The sequence below is a fragment of the Phyllosticta citribraziliensis genome, assembly GCF_038025025.1.
Source record: "Phyllosticta citribraziliensis strain CPC 17464 chromosome Unknown J3D65scaffold_2, whole genome shotgun sequence".
Classification (NCBI taxonomy): Eukaryota; Fungi; Ascomycota; class Dothideomycetes; order Botryosphaeriales; family Phyllostictaceae; genus Phyllosticta; species Phyllosticta citribraziliensis.
In genome coordinates, this window is record NW_027117339.1 from 2,592,934 (window position 1) to 2,605,447 (window position 12,514).

The 12,514-nt window shown below is 55.4% G+C and overlaps 5 protein-coding genes across 5 annotated transcripts; 2 read left to right on the top strand and 3 right to left on the bottom strand.

Moving 5' to 3' along the window:
• Nucleotides 1–1,815: 1,815 nt before the first annotated feature.
• Nucleotides 1,816–3,370, bottom strand: J3D65DRAFT_231724 (uncharacterized protein). Its single transcript, XM_066794689.1, has one exon. It carries the CDS (start codon nt 3,281–3,283, stop codon nt 1,835–1,837), a length of 1,449 nt encoding a protein of 482 aa, XP_066659151.1. The 5' UTR covers nt 3,284–3,370; the 3' UTR covers nt 1,816–1,834.
• Nucleotides 3,371–3,886: 516 nt separating this feature from the next.
• J3D65DRAFT_231697 (Rab5-interacting protein-domain-containing protein) lies at nt 3,887–4,669 on the bottom strand. Its single transcript, XM_066794688.1, has 3 exons — nt 4,491–4,669; nt 3,958–4,420; nt 3,887–3,892 (listed from the first exon to the last, which is right to left on the bottom strand). Exons 1-2 carry the CDS (start codon nt 4,554–4,556, stop codon nt 4,157–4,159), a joined length of 330 nt encoding a protein of 109 aa, XP_066659152.1. The 5' UTR covers nt 4,557–4,669; the 3' UTR covers nt 3,887–3,892; nt 3,958–4,156.
• A 290-nt stretch (nt 4,670–4,959) lies between these two features.
• J3D65DRAFT_231848 (uncharacterized protein) lies at nt 4,960–6,270 on the bottom strand. Its single transcript, XM_066794691.1, has 4 exons — nt 5,690–6,270; nt 5,402–5,637; nt 5,212–5,345; nt 4,960–5,163 (listed from the first exon to the last, which is right to left on the bottom strand). Exons 1-4 carry the CDS (start codon nt 6,051–6,053, stop codon nt 5,130–5,132), a joined length of 768 nt encoding a protein of 255 aa, XP_066659153.1. The 5' UTR covers nt 6,054–6,270; the 3' UTR covers nt 4,960–5,129.
• Nucleotides 6,271–6,811: 541 nt separating this feature from the next.
• J3D65DRAFT_231875 (Mysoin-binding motif of peroxisomes-domain-containing protein) lies at nt 6,812–9,494 on the top strand. Its single transcript, XM_066794692.1, has 5 exons — nt 6,812–7,326; nt 7,380–7,499; nt 7,588–8,143; nt 8,195–8,646; nt 8,697–9,494. The coding sequence occupies exons 1-5, from the start codon at nt 7,026–7,028 to the stop codon at nt 9,413–9,415; spliced, it is 2,148 nt and encodes a 715-aa protein (XP_066659154.1). The 5' UTR covers nt 6,812–7,025; the 3' UTR covers nt 9,416–9,494.
• Nucleotides 9,495–11,084: 1,590 nt separating this feature from the next.
• On the top strand, nt 11,085–12,465 carry J3D65DRAFT_231808 (chaperonin 10-like protein). The gene is made up of 3 exons (XM_066794690.1): nt 11,085–11,386; nt 11,447–11,636; nt 11,689–12,465. The coding sequence occupies exons 1-3, from the start codon at nt 11,241–11,243 to the stop codon at nt 12,436–12,438; spliced, it is 1,086 nt and encodes a 361-aa protein (XP_066659155.1). The 5' UTR covers nt 11,085–11,240; the 3' UTR covers nt 12,439–12,465.
• Nucleotides 12,466–12,514: the final 49 nt, after the last annotated feature.

Below are 12,514 nucleotides of genomic sequence, written 5' to 3' on the forward strand. Positions count from 1 at the left end.
TAAAGCCTGTAATTGGCCCAGAACATTATTTTCTGGCTGGTGTAGGACCCTGGTGATAGACACGAACATGCAGTGGCCTGCTATGGCTTGCGGTTATCATCGAAAGAAGGAAATACACTTCCGTTGCGGCAACGAAAAACCAGTTCTTTTGAGAAGAGTTCCGGGAATGGAGATTTGGAATTGAGTCGCTCGGTATTCGAGGGAGTCAAGAGGCATGTCCCGGTTATGCCTCCACCCTCTTTGCTCAGCATGGAAAGTCGTTTGCCCCACGCCGCATCGTGGCCATGCCGTCGATCAAACAGAGGCATGGTTGTCTCCCGGACTCCAGCATGCCAGCTCGAACCCCTCCTTGGCTTGCAGTCCCGTCTGTATCTGCAATGTAACTTGATGCTACAACTGGTGCCTTTGTCAGCTGAGCGCTTTGCATGATTCACCAAAACAGGCTTGCTTTTTTCTTTCCATATTTCACATCCTCGTCCTTGCCAAGATGTTGGAGTCCGCAATCATCGATCGTCCACAGTTGGCGTCGAAAGAAGTGAGACCCCCTGGGTCTAGCAGCAGCAACAAGCCACAGCTCCCTGCGCGCATCTGCGACGGCAGACGACTGCTCCCTGGGCATTACTGTGATGGTGGACGACTGCTTCCTATGCGCAACAGTGGTAGCAAACGATGTCTGATTGCTTTCCCGCACCGTGGAAGACGCGTTTGTACCTCTTTACCCCACCATGGCCTCTTTGTTTCCCAGGCCGTGCGTCTGAACAGATACCGAATGTCACGCCCAAGTCCTGGACTGCAGACCCGTTTCGGGGCGAGCTTTGCCTGCCTCTCCTTGCTTCTGACCAGCGCAGAGCTCGTTTCCCCCACGTGAGGTGCAACCTTAATCCTGTCTCGTGTCCGCAGGCCTGGAACTTTGGCTGCAAAGTCTTTTGTCAGACGGCTTTGTAACTTCAACTCCATTCGTCAATCTCATTCCGCAGGCCAATATCATCATATGCCAAGGTTTCGAGGCAACAGAGCTCAGTGTCCAGACTGAGCCACCAATGACACGCACTTCATCATGGCTGGCGTTAGACTCGGAAGTGCATCCAGGTTTACAGTGGGGCGGCAGCCGCGGTCCGGGGCGGAGTAATGTTCGACTTTATTCACACAATTGCTGTGTATCTTGACAGCTGGCGAAAAATAGTGGACGAAGAGTGTGGGGAACGTGGGAGGTCACTGATGCACCGAGGCACGGGGTTCTTGGTCGCTTCTCGTCCGTGCAGTCACTAACAACGCAGCCCGGTCGCGCGGGATGTGGAGGGTGCCAAGGAACGTGATTTGTTTCGGGGGAACGCCCGGTCAAGGGTAGATTTGGTTTGCTCGAAAGCAGCGACGAGCTACATTGACACTATGGCCTTGCCATCAACTCTGGGAGCGTTCGTTGGTGGCAAGGTGTCCTAGGTCGTCCCAAAAGCAGTTGGTCGCAGCGCGCGATCCCACACATGACAAGACTCAATTGAATCCATGTTCCCGGCAAGTTGGGGACGCGTGACAACTCACTCCAGACACCGTGTACCAGCATGACGATCGTGTTGTGGCTCAACCATGATGACGCCATTGGTCTTGCTGCTCTTCGGCATCTCGGTTCGACAACATCCAGAGTCTTCGACGTTGTCCGGAAAACAATGAAGTTCCGAAAAAGCTTCGTGGGGATGGAAGCTGATGGGCGGATTCAGCGGGACGAATTCAAAGGAGGAAAAAGGCTGTTGCCGCAGCACGCGAGACGGAAGTCGATGGAAGTTAACTTCCAATCTTGAGCCAATTGAGAAATCAAATCCGGGGTCGCGGCCATCGACTAGGTAGTATCGTCGACGAGGTTCTTCAGCGATAGCAGCATCGAACTGAGCCTTTCGAAAGCCAGCTTCCGCTTGTCTAGCTCTTCCACAATCTTCTTAGCACCCTCGATGTTCGCTGCCCCTGCGTCTATGCTCTGCATCACCTCCTCTTCTGATTTCATGGCAGCTTCCCTTGAAGCGTCAGCCCAAGCAAGTGCTGTTTCTGCGTCTTGAGGGACCAAGTGGCTCTCGCTTGCGAGCTTCTGGATTATACGCTGAGCTTCTTCTCGCTTCTGTGAAAGCAGGCCGCGGACGTAGGATGTCTGCTGAAGGAGGGCTCGTTCATCTCGGGCGGCGCGGAGCAGCGTATGCACATAAGGAAGGACGTCTGACGGTGGAACCTGGTTTTCCTTTGCTTCAGCAGGGCGAGTTGAAATAGGCAGATTTGTTGTCGAAGGGATTGAGGACGGCAGAACGATTTCCTTTGAGGAGGTCGTGACAGCCTCGACACCGCTGACCAGAGCACTGCGGGCCGCAATGTATCGCTCGTATAACACCTGAACTTGGTCCTGGGGTGGAATGGATTCGCTGCCTCTCTTCCCTCTACCGTCCAGAGACTCGTGCCGGATATGCTTTGTTGGAGTTCGATGATCGACACTAAACTGGCTTTGCTCTTCGAGCTGCGCCAGTTTTGCCAATTCGCCTTCAATCCAGGTAATCAACTCGTCCCGGGCGGCACGCAGTGCGAGCACTTGAATTTCGACCTCCGGACTCGGCACATCTGCCAGTCTTCGTCTCGCGTCAGCCTGGAGAGCAACTTCTGCATCGAGGCTCTTTTTGGCCGCCAAAACTTCCTTTTTGAGCGGCATAATTTTATCCTGGACCCCATTGCCCGAGTCTGAGGGTCCTTCAGGCTCACCACCAATTTCAGGCGGAGGGATTGGCGCTTCTCCCAGCTTCTCGTCAAGCCACGCGAACAGATCGCGGCGAAGAGGGTTTGGTTCTGTGTCGTCCATGGCGTCAAGGGAATTGAGAAGCATTTGTAACTCCTTTTGCCTTCGACGTTGTTCGATCAGGATGGCGTACGCCTGTGCCCCAGAGTGTCTCTCTTCGGATGAATTGCCCTCAGCATGGTGAAGTTGGGCTTTGGTTATGATTTGCAGCGTCCGAAGCTCTTGCAGTTCACTTTGGAGACCATCGCAGCGCTTTTGGGCCTTTTGGTTAGTTTGGACAGCTTCAAAATATGCCTTGCGTAGACCTGTGTACTCTGGCGGGAGGTGGTCGTCAACAGACTGCAGTGGTTGAAATGGGGCGCTGAGCGGGTTCAACAGCTGATCGGTGGCCGGAAAGTGCGCCTGGAACTGCTCTGCGAGAACTTTCCGAATACGAAGCGTTTCATGACGAGGACGTATGTAGGGATTGAGAGCTTCTTGGACTTGGGGCAGAGGGCAGCGCAGTTCTTGTGGCATGGCTGGTCAATGTTGATGATGGGGTCTTGGGACGCAGGTACGCGAGGCTGTCTGACGGGATCCAATCGGCGCAGGTCGGTGTTTTCTTCTCCCGACCGCCGGCGCACCCCGGGGCCTGTGTACAGCTGTGCTCCGACCTATACCCTCCGACACAAACACTCCAGGCTTGGAAATTCAAAGCCAATAAGCCTGAGTTATGCGGACGAAAGCCGGGTCCACGAGCGTGAGATTGATCTTGCCATTGAATTTGGCGCTACTGGCGGCGCCCAAGAGAATGTCATGGCCCTTCTGACAATGCCTGTGCCAGCCATGACGTCCGCCAATGCCAAGTGCATGGTCTACGCAGTATTTACATTGCTCGTCCTGCCGCGTGTCGGACGAAGTTATCCGCCATCTCATCTAGCCAATAGAGACTAGACACAACCGCCGGAAATGACGATCAAGCGCGATATTGGCATGTGAAGGTTGCGTTTCCAGTGCTCTTGCAGCCGGTTGATTCCCGTACCCAGCACCACCTTACGTGTTGGATCCCTACCCGTACCTTGCAAGATCCGGTACAGCTTGGGAGATCAGATCTTATTTGAACGAACCAGGCGTGCCGTGATATGCCTGATCTTGGTCCTTGAGCGGGACTTCGAGTCTTGGCCATCGCCGCTGCTGTAGTTTCAACTGACTTTGATGCCCTGTTTGGGGTGTTTTGCAACAATGGTCGGCTATTGCGGTAATGGTTGACTTGAGAGATTTTCCGCTGTCTCAGGAAAGTCGTCTCTTGCGACCAATTCCGGGGCTAGATGCGGAGACAAGGTCTTGCGAAAATCTCCCAGTAAACAGATGCTTGGCTAGACTTCTCGCATTGTTCTCTCGCTTTGAAGACTATGCGCGCAACAATCCGTAAAACAGTGTCCAGGTAAGCACGAAGCTGCTGAGTGATCCAAACATTTCACCCATCCAGAGATCGCCCAGTGGTTTGTAAAAGTACTCGTTCGGTTGTGCTTTAGCTTTGAGGACAAGTATCAGGAATGAAACGAGGAGGGAGCCGAAAAAGTAGAACAAGAAACCCGGATAGGATTCGAGACCGACGGTCCCAGCCGCGACGCCGAAGAGGGAGGCAGTGAGATTTCGGATATTGGAGAGCACCTGAGCAAGAGCGAAATGTTAGCAGGGGGTGCAATCAACAGATTCGGGGACGGCAGTCCTTCTGACGTACACGGGCGTTGTGTTGAACGCTTTCCTGCACAATGGGAGCAGTCGTAAGCTCCCGCTCGGCATTCATGACTGGTAAACGTCCGCTAGGGCAGCTATTGCGTTTGGAGATGGCGAAGGACTTCCGATTCGCGCAAAGATGGGTGGTGGAGTAGATGCAGCCCAAGTTGAGCAGGGCTTGGATGCGGATGCTGACAAGAACCGGAGGGGGGTGGGTGCGTGATGACCGAGCGACGTTCGCAAAGATGAAGGAGTTTGTGATAGAGTTGAGGTTGATGCAGTGGACTACTGCATCTTCAAACGATGATCAGTGGTGGTTGGTGGGAGTCGGGGTGGAGCTTGGCGCGGGCTGCGTTGTGGGTGGGGCGGTGCCGTGGCATCGACCTTCGACCGCGACCGACCCGACGACGGCAAGCATCGGTATCCCGGCTCGCGCGCCTCACCCACATAGTCACATCACCAAAATCATTACTTTCACGCGGCAGGGCGCTTGCTCGCGTTGCACCTGCTTTGATGCAAGCGGCAGATGCGACAAGGGAAATTTTGAAAGTACATTCCATTTCAGACGCCGACAGCCAATGCCATCACGAATCCAGCAATTTTGCCCTTCCAAAAACCGCCAACGTCAACGGTCCTTTGCTCCTTATTCCACCAATGGTCCATACTCATCAAGATATCTGATGCCGATTAGCCGTCAAACATGTTGGCGTACGTGATTGACTCACTGTTGAAGGTGTTCTGGTAACCTGTGGCCGGGCAGGTTTGTTGCCGTCCTCAGATATAATACGGCCTGGACGAAATACTGTCGATTGTAACGGCTGTACGTCACGTTCCCCAGACTCATGTATGCTTCCGCGGCCTGCAACGTTGCCGTCAGTCCAATGAACCAGGTCTACGAGCGAAGCTAGCACCAGCCTTTTCCAGCAACTCTCCCGTCAAAGAGCCTTCCGCGTGGGCTGCTTGCACGGCACGCGAAAAGTAGTCAATCGCGGGCGTCAGCAATCCCCGGGCCTCGACATAGTTTGCTCCGTGCAGGCGGGCATCTCCGGTGGTCGCTGCACCCAAACTGCTTCCAGACGAAGAACTGCTCTCCTCGGCATGGATTCTTCCCAAAGATGGCTGCGCTCGATACAGCCAGTAAGATCCCAGCCCTACCAGACAATCAGCAAATCGTCCTTGTTGTGGTAGATGATGCTTGCGTGCCTCTCAGCACTGCCGCGCTGTTTGGACGTTGGGCGAGCATGGCCAGCCACTGGCCATGACACCAGCGGGTAGTATATGTGTCTCCACCACGATCCACATCCACAAAACCAAGCTCTTGAAGAACAGACACGACATGTGCCCAATCATTGAAAGCCATGGGAGAGCCTGCGTCGATGGCTTGCATGAGAACTCTGGCCGCAGGCAAATATGATGACCAATTTTGGGGTGTTGAGCGGAGCATTGTCTCGATTTGGGATACCATGGCTCGGTGTGTATTGATTTGCTGCTCATTCATCCTTCTGGGGCTCGATGGGTGCTTGCCCAATAAGCAACATGAGTGGTTCAGAAGTGCGTGTGGAACCATGACAAGGACGAATGGGATTAAGAAGGGTAACAAAAAAACGCCAGGCCGTGTACGGTGGTCTACTAGAGGCGGCAAACAGGCCAGGCAGCACAGCCTGGGGGCGACGACAACGTCTGCGGAGTGGACGATACCGAGTGTCCGAGGAATTTTGTACGGATGACAGACGCACGGCTCAGTCGAAACCGAAGGCCGAGACAGTTGTTTCCTCTTGCTTTCCGACTGGGGGCAAGTGCACAAAGCACGGGTTTTGGCAAGAAGATGGAGAGACAGACGGTTCTCCAGGGTTTTTCTCTATTGAACCGAATGGTACATGTAGTCGCAAGGATGCGAGCAGTGGAGAAGCCAAACCCCTGGAGGGGCAATGCTCAGGAAGGTGGCGGGTCCGTCAAAGCCGCGCGTGAAGCACACAGGGATGCTGAGGCCGAACATGGTGATTAGGGCCGAGGACACGAGAGACGATGAAGCAGCACAGTTCCTGCTTGATTTGGCACAGCTAAAGCCGTCACGCTCGGCGCCAGCTTGGCAGGGCAAAGCAGCGTGCTGAGATGCTCGGCGAAGCACGCCAAGGCATGGCTCTTGGAGGGAGTAGGTAGGTATTCGACGGTGGCGCTGGCCGAGGTCAGTCTCGTCTGGGCTGGTGTCAATCGTTTTCCGTCGACAGTGGTGGATGGCGATGGATGACGTTGGTGCCGAAGCAGCCGTCGAGTGTCTCTGCTCGCGAACCCAACGGACCGCAGAGATCCGCGAGGGACATGGAGAGACCTGATGACCTGGAAAGTCTCCGACGGCTAAGGCGCCGACATGACTGCCTGACGTGGGCGTCGTCTTGCCCGGGCCGTCGGGGAATACACAGCAATCCGTCTGGAGACGATACGATCCGGTGTTGTTGATGGGGGGAAGACGAAGGTGAAGCGTGCGAGCGCGCGGAAGCTGGGGGGTGGGAGCGGCACAAGGATCGCCTCGGTAGCCTCCATGGCATCCCCTGGCTGCAGTGCTCATCCTCCAGTCAACCCCCAGGTTCATCATTCGACTGACACTGCGCGCGCGCGTCTGGCATCCGTGGTCCTCAGTCCGCACCGTAGCCGCGCCCAACCTCAGGTCAGCTGCCCGCCTGCCTTAGCATCCTCACGACTCCTCTTCCGCCGAATTCCACTGGCACCGTCGACCTCGAGCTCCTTTCGCCGCCCCGCCCCGCCCTGCGCGCAGCATGATAGCCTGTTGTTCATGGACAACATTATCTACCACGACTCGCCCCTAGCGGCATACCTCCAAGGCCCGTTCCCCTGTCCCTACCTTATTCCACCACCATTCTAACCCCTTCCACAGCTGAGGGAACAGGCGAGCGCGAACCGGGCTGGATCGCTTCCGTCGAGGATAGCGACACGGGCGAGAAGAAGGACATTTCGGGAGATGAGGCTCCTGAGGCACCCTCCTTTGCGCCCCGAGGTCCGTCCACTCTGCACTCCAAGCTCCGCGGAAAGCTCCCGCAACCTCTCAAGCTTCCTCAAGGCGGCTCATTCAACCGTCTCCAAAGCGCCTGCTCCGTACGTCTCCGTCCTTGCCATCCTCGTCTTCGCAAGCAATCGCATCCTGACCTTGGCGCAGCGAGTAATCAATTCTAGACTGGGCCGGGCTGATAACGCACGCTTTCTCGAACATTTTCGTTACATCATCGTCGCCTCCCAGCTGCTCTCCGAGAGTTCTGGCCAGGGCACCTTCAAGATCCCCGCCGCTCCTGGCGCTGGTGGCCAACAACATGCCGGGGATTACAAGATCGAATCGGTGAACGTCACGGGCGCGACGGCCACCGGGGTGGGAGCCTTTGTGACTGTGTGTCTGATACAGTGGGCTCGCAATCAAGAAGAGGGAGGCTTTAGCAAGGGTAGACTGCTCGTCGCTGTTTTCGCGACTGCCGTCGGACTGTCATTCGCGTATGCGCATGCAACGCGAAAATGGCTGCAGCACCTCAGGCACCGCGCCATCAACACTGCGTCGGTGCTGGTCGCCAATCTGCAGACATTTGACACAGCCAGTTCCTCGTCCCTCATGCTCATCCAAGAAGTCGAGCTGGTTTCTCGGGGCTATAGATTGTATGACGGCCCCATGCCCGAGCGCCAACGCATATGCTGACATGAGCACAGGAGCACCCCCCTACCACCAATTACCAGATTGGATGAAAAGGGTCAGAGCCGACGTTGCGTTAGGTTACGAAGGAACCTGAAGAATGCCTTTGCAGCTGCCATACCCGCGCTTTTGGAAGAATGCGCCACACTGCGCTCGCTCGTCGAGCCAGATGATCTCGAAAGATATCTTGACGTTTACGACATCACCTCACAGGACATGCAGGAAGCTTTTCTCGGATACTCAGAAGGTGAATTTGAAGACGGGGAAACATTGAAAGCACTACGCATCCTCCAATATCGGTTGATCTCCCTTCGGAGAATATTGCTCTGCTCGCTCCTTGCTCTCGAGGCAGAGGGTGACAAATCGGATTTTTACCGGTGGCGAACTGCCACGGAGTCGATGAAACATATCGCTGAAATGACCGGCGCGTGGTGCGAGAGATTCAATAAGATTTTGAGCGAAGAGGAGCGTAAGTAAAAATTCTGGAAAGCCAATCCGGCTTGAGCTGACAAATGACAGAATTTACCATGCCTTCGCCCCAGCCCAAACGTGCTTCAAATCTATCCCCAGACAAGGAGCGTCTTCGAACTCAGGTGCGAAAGCTTAGCGCTCTCTCGTCTGGGATTCGCGGTCTGCAGGCCAAGATGCAGATCCTGCGTGAAGAGTCGAACAAATCTTTGGAGGAATCCTCAGAGGTAAATGAGCTGGGCACGCATCTCATGGCGCAGTATGATTCGATTGGGGCAGATCTCAAGTCCCTAATGCAAGCTTGGGAGGCGGGAAAAGCAGCCCTGGCGCTCAACATTGATCGTGCGGAGCGTCGCATCTCTCAAGCATCCTCCAACGGCGGACTCCGTTCTCCAGTGCCGAGTCTTGGTGGTCTCACTGCCGTTGACGAGGATGGCACCCCGAGTGACGCTTTGCGCGCACTCAACGGCGAGCCATGTTTGCAAGGCCACAAGCACTCGAGCAGTTCGGGTATATCCGCCAGCGAGTCTGACGAGGAGATCTTTGAAGCAATTGCCATGCCCAGGCAGAGGACGACTATGAGTCGCGAGGAGCGCATGATCAAGATGCAAGAAGACCGCGTCCGGCAAACCACCCTCAAAGAACAGCGCGAGTCGAACTCAAACATGCTCAAAGAGCTAGAGAGCGTCATTAGTCTGCGGCCAGGGCCTGGGCCAGGGCCAAGAAGACAACGGCCAGTGACTTTTGGTGGGCGCATAGGGTCTCTTTGATTGATACTTTTCCGTTTTTCTGAGCATCAGTGGATTGTTTCAGCGCTGGCGTTTATGACAAGGTGCATACGGCGCACAAGAGAAGTAATGATGGGGCTGCGGTAAAAGGAGCCCTGGAAGCGTTCTTGTACATGGTCGAATTTTATTGGGCGGCACTTTCAAGGCCGCGGTTTTCCTGTATTTTCCGTTTTAAACCTTGTCATCTTTGGAGCTTTCCCTTGCATATTTCCAGGCGTCTGGGTTGGTCTTGAATTAGGTTTCATTCTTCGCCTACCTGCATCGTGCGATATCCTGGGTATGTATGTTTTAAACCATGGAGCGGAGTTTTGCAAGGTGTATCCCTTGTCACCGGAGACTGGATTCTTGTTCTCAGAGTTGCATCGAGCGCTGGGCCGCGAAAGACTGCCGGTTTTGTTTGTGTCGCAGAGACAGCAATCGGAGGAGAAGGAGGATGATGATGAGAGGGTAGGTCCATGGTGTTGGCTTGGGAAGTCGTATCCGCATTGCGTATTCGGCACGAGCTTCGCAAGAGGCCGAAGCGTAAGCATGTATAATACGCTCCTCGATGCCATTTCAAACCATGACAGGAACAAAGCGACGACGTCGACTGCAGCTGCCTGGGGGTTCTACGCAGTGGGGTCCAGCACGTCAGCCGGACAATGAGGTGCTTGATGGACACACTGCAGCGCAGCCATCAGGGTGTTTCGTTGCGAGCGGTCCACACCTCGACACCTAAGCATAAATAAAGCTGTCCTGCACAGTAACTTAACATTCGTCTGCCATGGCAAAGCAGTTCACGTTCTGCCTCCAGACTTCGAGTACGCTTTCCACGACCAACGCGGGTGCCCCCCGCTCCCCCCTTTTACGACCCCTGAGCGTGATGATGGCGAGGCAACGTCACCGCCGCCATCTCAAAATCTGCAGCCACCAACGCTGATTCCTCAGGCACCATCAACAAGCGCAACGGTGTCTTCAATGGCAAAGGCGGATGGTATGACGAAATGGAAAGGGCCAGATGATTGATGGATCGGAGGTAATGGAATTTCCAGCTTAAACCCGGATTTGGCCACTGACGTCGCACGGCCAGCCAACTTACAGCACCTGCCTTACCTTGCGCTTCTTATCGCCGACATTGCAGAAAGACGTGAAGCCAATCGGTCGGTCTGTCTTGGTGACTGGACTCGACTCGAGCAGGCAACGTCGAATGCTCCTCCGGCGGGGGCTTGAACCAGAACCTGAAGGAAGGGCCCGGGATTTCTGCGGGCGACCGAGTGAGCCGAGCGATCCGACCGGACGACGGACCTCCACCGATTACTACACACAAACAAACCTCGACCAAAGAGACGCCCCGGTCTCCACCTCCCTTGCCCGGCCTTCTGACGGCCTCGAGAGCTGCCTTCTCGGCGCATTGACGGAAACGCCGTCTTCTCTGGTACCTTGCCTTAGTCGCCTCGGATCGGCTCCGATAGCTACGATTCTGGCAGTTGCTCGTCTGTCCCTATCGCCGCAGTGAAGAAACAGCAAACAATCATGACGCAACAAGACTGGACAGCTGCTGCCCGTCCTGAGGTGCGGACGGCAGTGCTTGGACCCTTCTACGACCTTAGCGCCGCCTTTAGGAGATAATGGCGGAGAATGGCAAGGAAGCTTCCTGGTCAAAGCCGTCAGAGCGGGATCTATATCTTGGGAGCCAGGGTAGCTTTCCTCAGCGCATAAGGACTCCCCACACTAAGTCTCTTTTAAAACCCGGCTCTCTGTCAACCTCAACACCTTTCACTCTTCCTCTCAACCTTCTCCAAATCCACACTTCTTCAAATCATCCATCATGTCTACCGACTACAAGTTCGAGGGATGGTGCGGTCTTGACCCCAAGGCCGCCGAGGGTAACATGGTCTGGCAGGAGTACGAGCCCAAGCCGTTCTCCGAGGACGACGTCGACATTCAGATTTCCCACTGCGGTATCTGCGGCAGGTAAGCTACCCTCTTCAGCATTCGAGCTGCTGCATTGGACTTGGAATTGACGCACTGCAGTGACATCCACTCCCTCCGCTCCGGCTGGGGCGAGACCCCATACCCTTGCGTCGTTGGCCACGAAATCGTCGGCAAGGCCGTCCGCGTTGGAAAGAACGTCAAGCACATCAAGGAGGGCTCTCGCGTTGGTGTCGGTGCTCAGGCATCTTCTTGCTTGAAACCCGACTGCGAGGCATGCGCTGATGGCGAGGTCAGTATCCCACCACACGTCTGAAAGTGGTCTTGTTGTTAACATGTAGCAGGAGAACCACTGCCCCAACACGGTCGGTACCTACTGTTCCAAGTACCCCGACGGAAGCAAGTCCTACGGTGGTTACGCCAACTACAATCGCACGCCATCCCACTTCGTCCTCAACATCCCTGAGTCCATTTCCTCGGCCGACGCGGCGCCCATGCTGTGCGGCGGTATCACCGTCTACTCTCCCCTGAAGCGTGAGGGTTGCGGTCCGGGCAAGAAGGTTGGCATTGTTGGTCTTGGTGGTCTTGGACACTTTGGTGTTCTGTTTGCCAAGGCTCTGGGTGCTGAGAAGGTCGTCGTCATCTCCCGTACCTCTGGCAAGAAGGCCGACGCGGAGAAGATGGGTGCCGACGGTTTCATTGCTACGGACGAGGACAAGGACTGGGCCTCCACCAACGCCAACAGCCTTGACCTGATCGTCTCGACCGTCTCTTCGCCGAAGCTGCCTCTCATGGGCTACTTGACGCTGCTCCGCAGGAAGGGTGTCTTCATCCAGGTCGGTGCTCCCGAGGACGCTCTGCCTCAGTTCAACGCCTTCGCCCTGATTGCCAAGGGCTGTAAGATTGGTGGCTCCCTCATTGGTCCCCCCTCCGAGATTCAGGAGATGCTGGAGCTCGCTGCCGAGAGGAAGATCAAGCCCTGGATTCAGGAGCGTCCGCTTGACGATGCCAACCAGGCCGTCGTCGACATGGAGGATGGCAAGGCCAGGTACCGGTACGTCCTGGTCAACCAGAAGGTTGCTGGTAAGCAGTAAATCATCAACGACCCAAAAACCATGACGAACGAGACCTAGGGCGTATGGAGAATTCAAAGCTCTGAAGAGAGATAAA

Excerpts from the sequence above, each read along its gene's own strand:
- J3D65DRAFT_231697 (XM_066794688.1), bottom strand. The coding sequence starts at position 4,556 with ATGAATGCCGAGCGGGAGCTTACGACTGCTCCCATTGTGCAGGAAAGC. Across the intron at positions 4,421-4,490 it reads GCGTTCAACACAACGCCCGT|GTGCTCTCCAATATCCGAAA; the intron begins GTACGTCAGAAG and ends GCTCTTGCTCAG.
- J3D65DRAFT_231875 (XM_066794692.1), top strand. The coding sequence starts at position 7,026 with ATGGCATCCCCTGGCTGCAGTGCTCATCCTCCAGTCAACCCCCAGGTT. Across the intron at positions 7,327-7,379 it reads CCTAGCGGCATACCTCCAAG|CTGAGGGAACAGGCGAGCGC; the intron begins GCCCGTTCCCCT and ends CCCCTTCCACAG. Across the intron at positions 8,647-8,696 it reads GATTTTGAGCGAAGAGGAGC|AATTTACCATGCCTTCGCCC; the intron begins GTAAGTAAAAAT and ends GACAAATGACAG.
- J3D65DRAFT_231808 (XM_066794690.1), top strand. The coding sequence starts at position 11,241 with ATGTCTACCGACTACAAGTTCGAGGGATGGTGCGGTCTTGACCCCAAG. Across the intron at positions 11,387-11,446 it reads CACTGCGGTATCTGCGGCAG|TGACATCCACTCCCTCCGCT; the intron begins GTAAGCTACCCT and ends GACGCACTGCAG. Across the intron at positions 11,637-11,688 it reads AGGCATGCGCTGATGGCGAG|GAGAACCACTGCCCCAACAC; the intron begins GTCAGTATCCCA and ends AACATGTAGCAG.
- J3D65DRAFT_231848 (XM_066794691.1), bottom strand. The coding sequence starts at position 6,053 with ATGGTTCCACACGCACTTCTGAACCACTCATGTTGCTTATTGGGCAAG. Across the intron at positions 5,346-5,401 it reads CGGGAGAGTTGCTGGAAAAG|GCCGCGGAAGCATACATGAG; the intron begins GCTGGTGCTAGC and ends GCAACGTTGCAG. Across the intron at positions 5,164-5,211 it reads TTACCAGAACACCTTCAACA|ATATCTTGATGAGTATGGAC; the intron begins GTGAGTCAATCA and ends AATCGGCATCAG.
- J3D65DRAFT_231724 (XM_066794689.1), bottom strand. The coding sequence starts at position 3,283 with ATGCCACAAGAACTGCGCTGCCCTCTGCCCCAAGTCCAAGAAGCTCTC.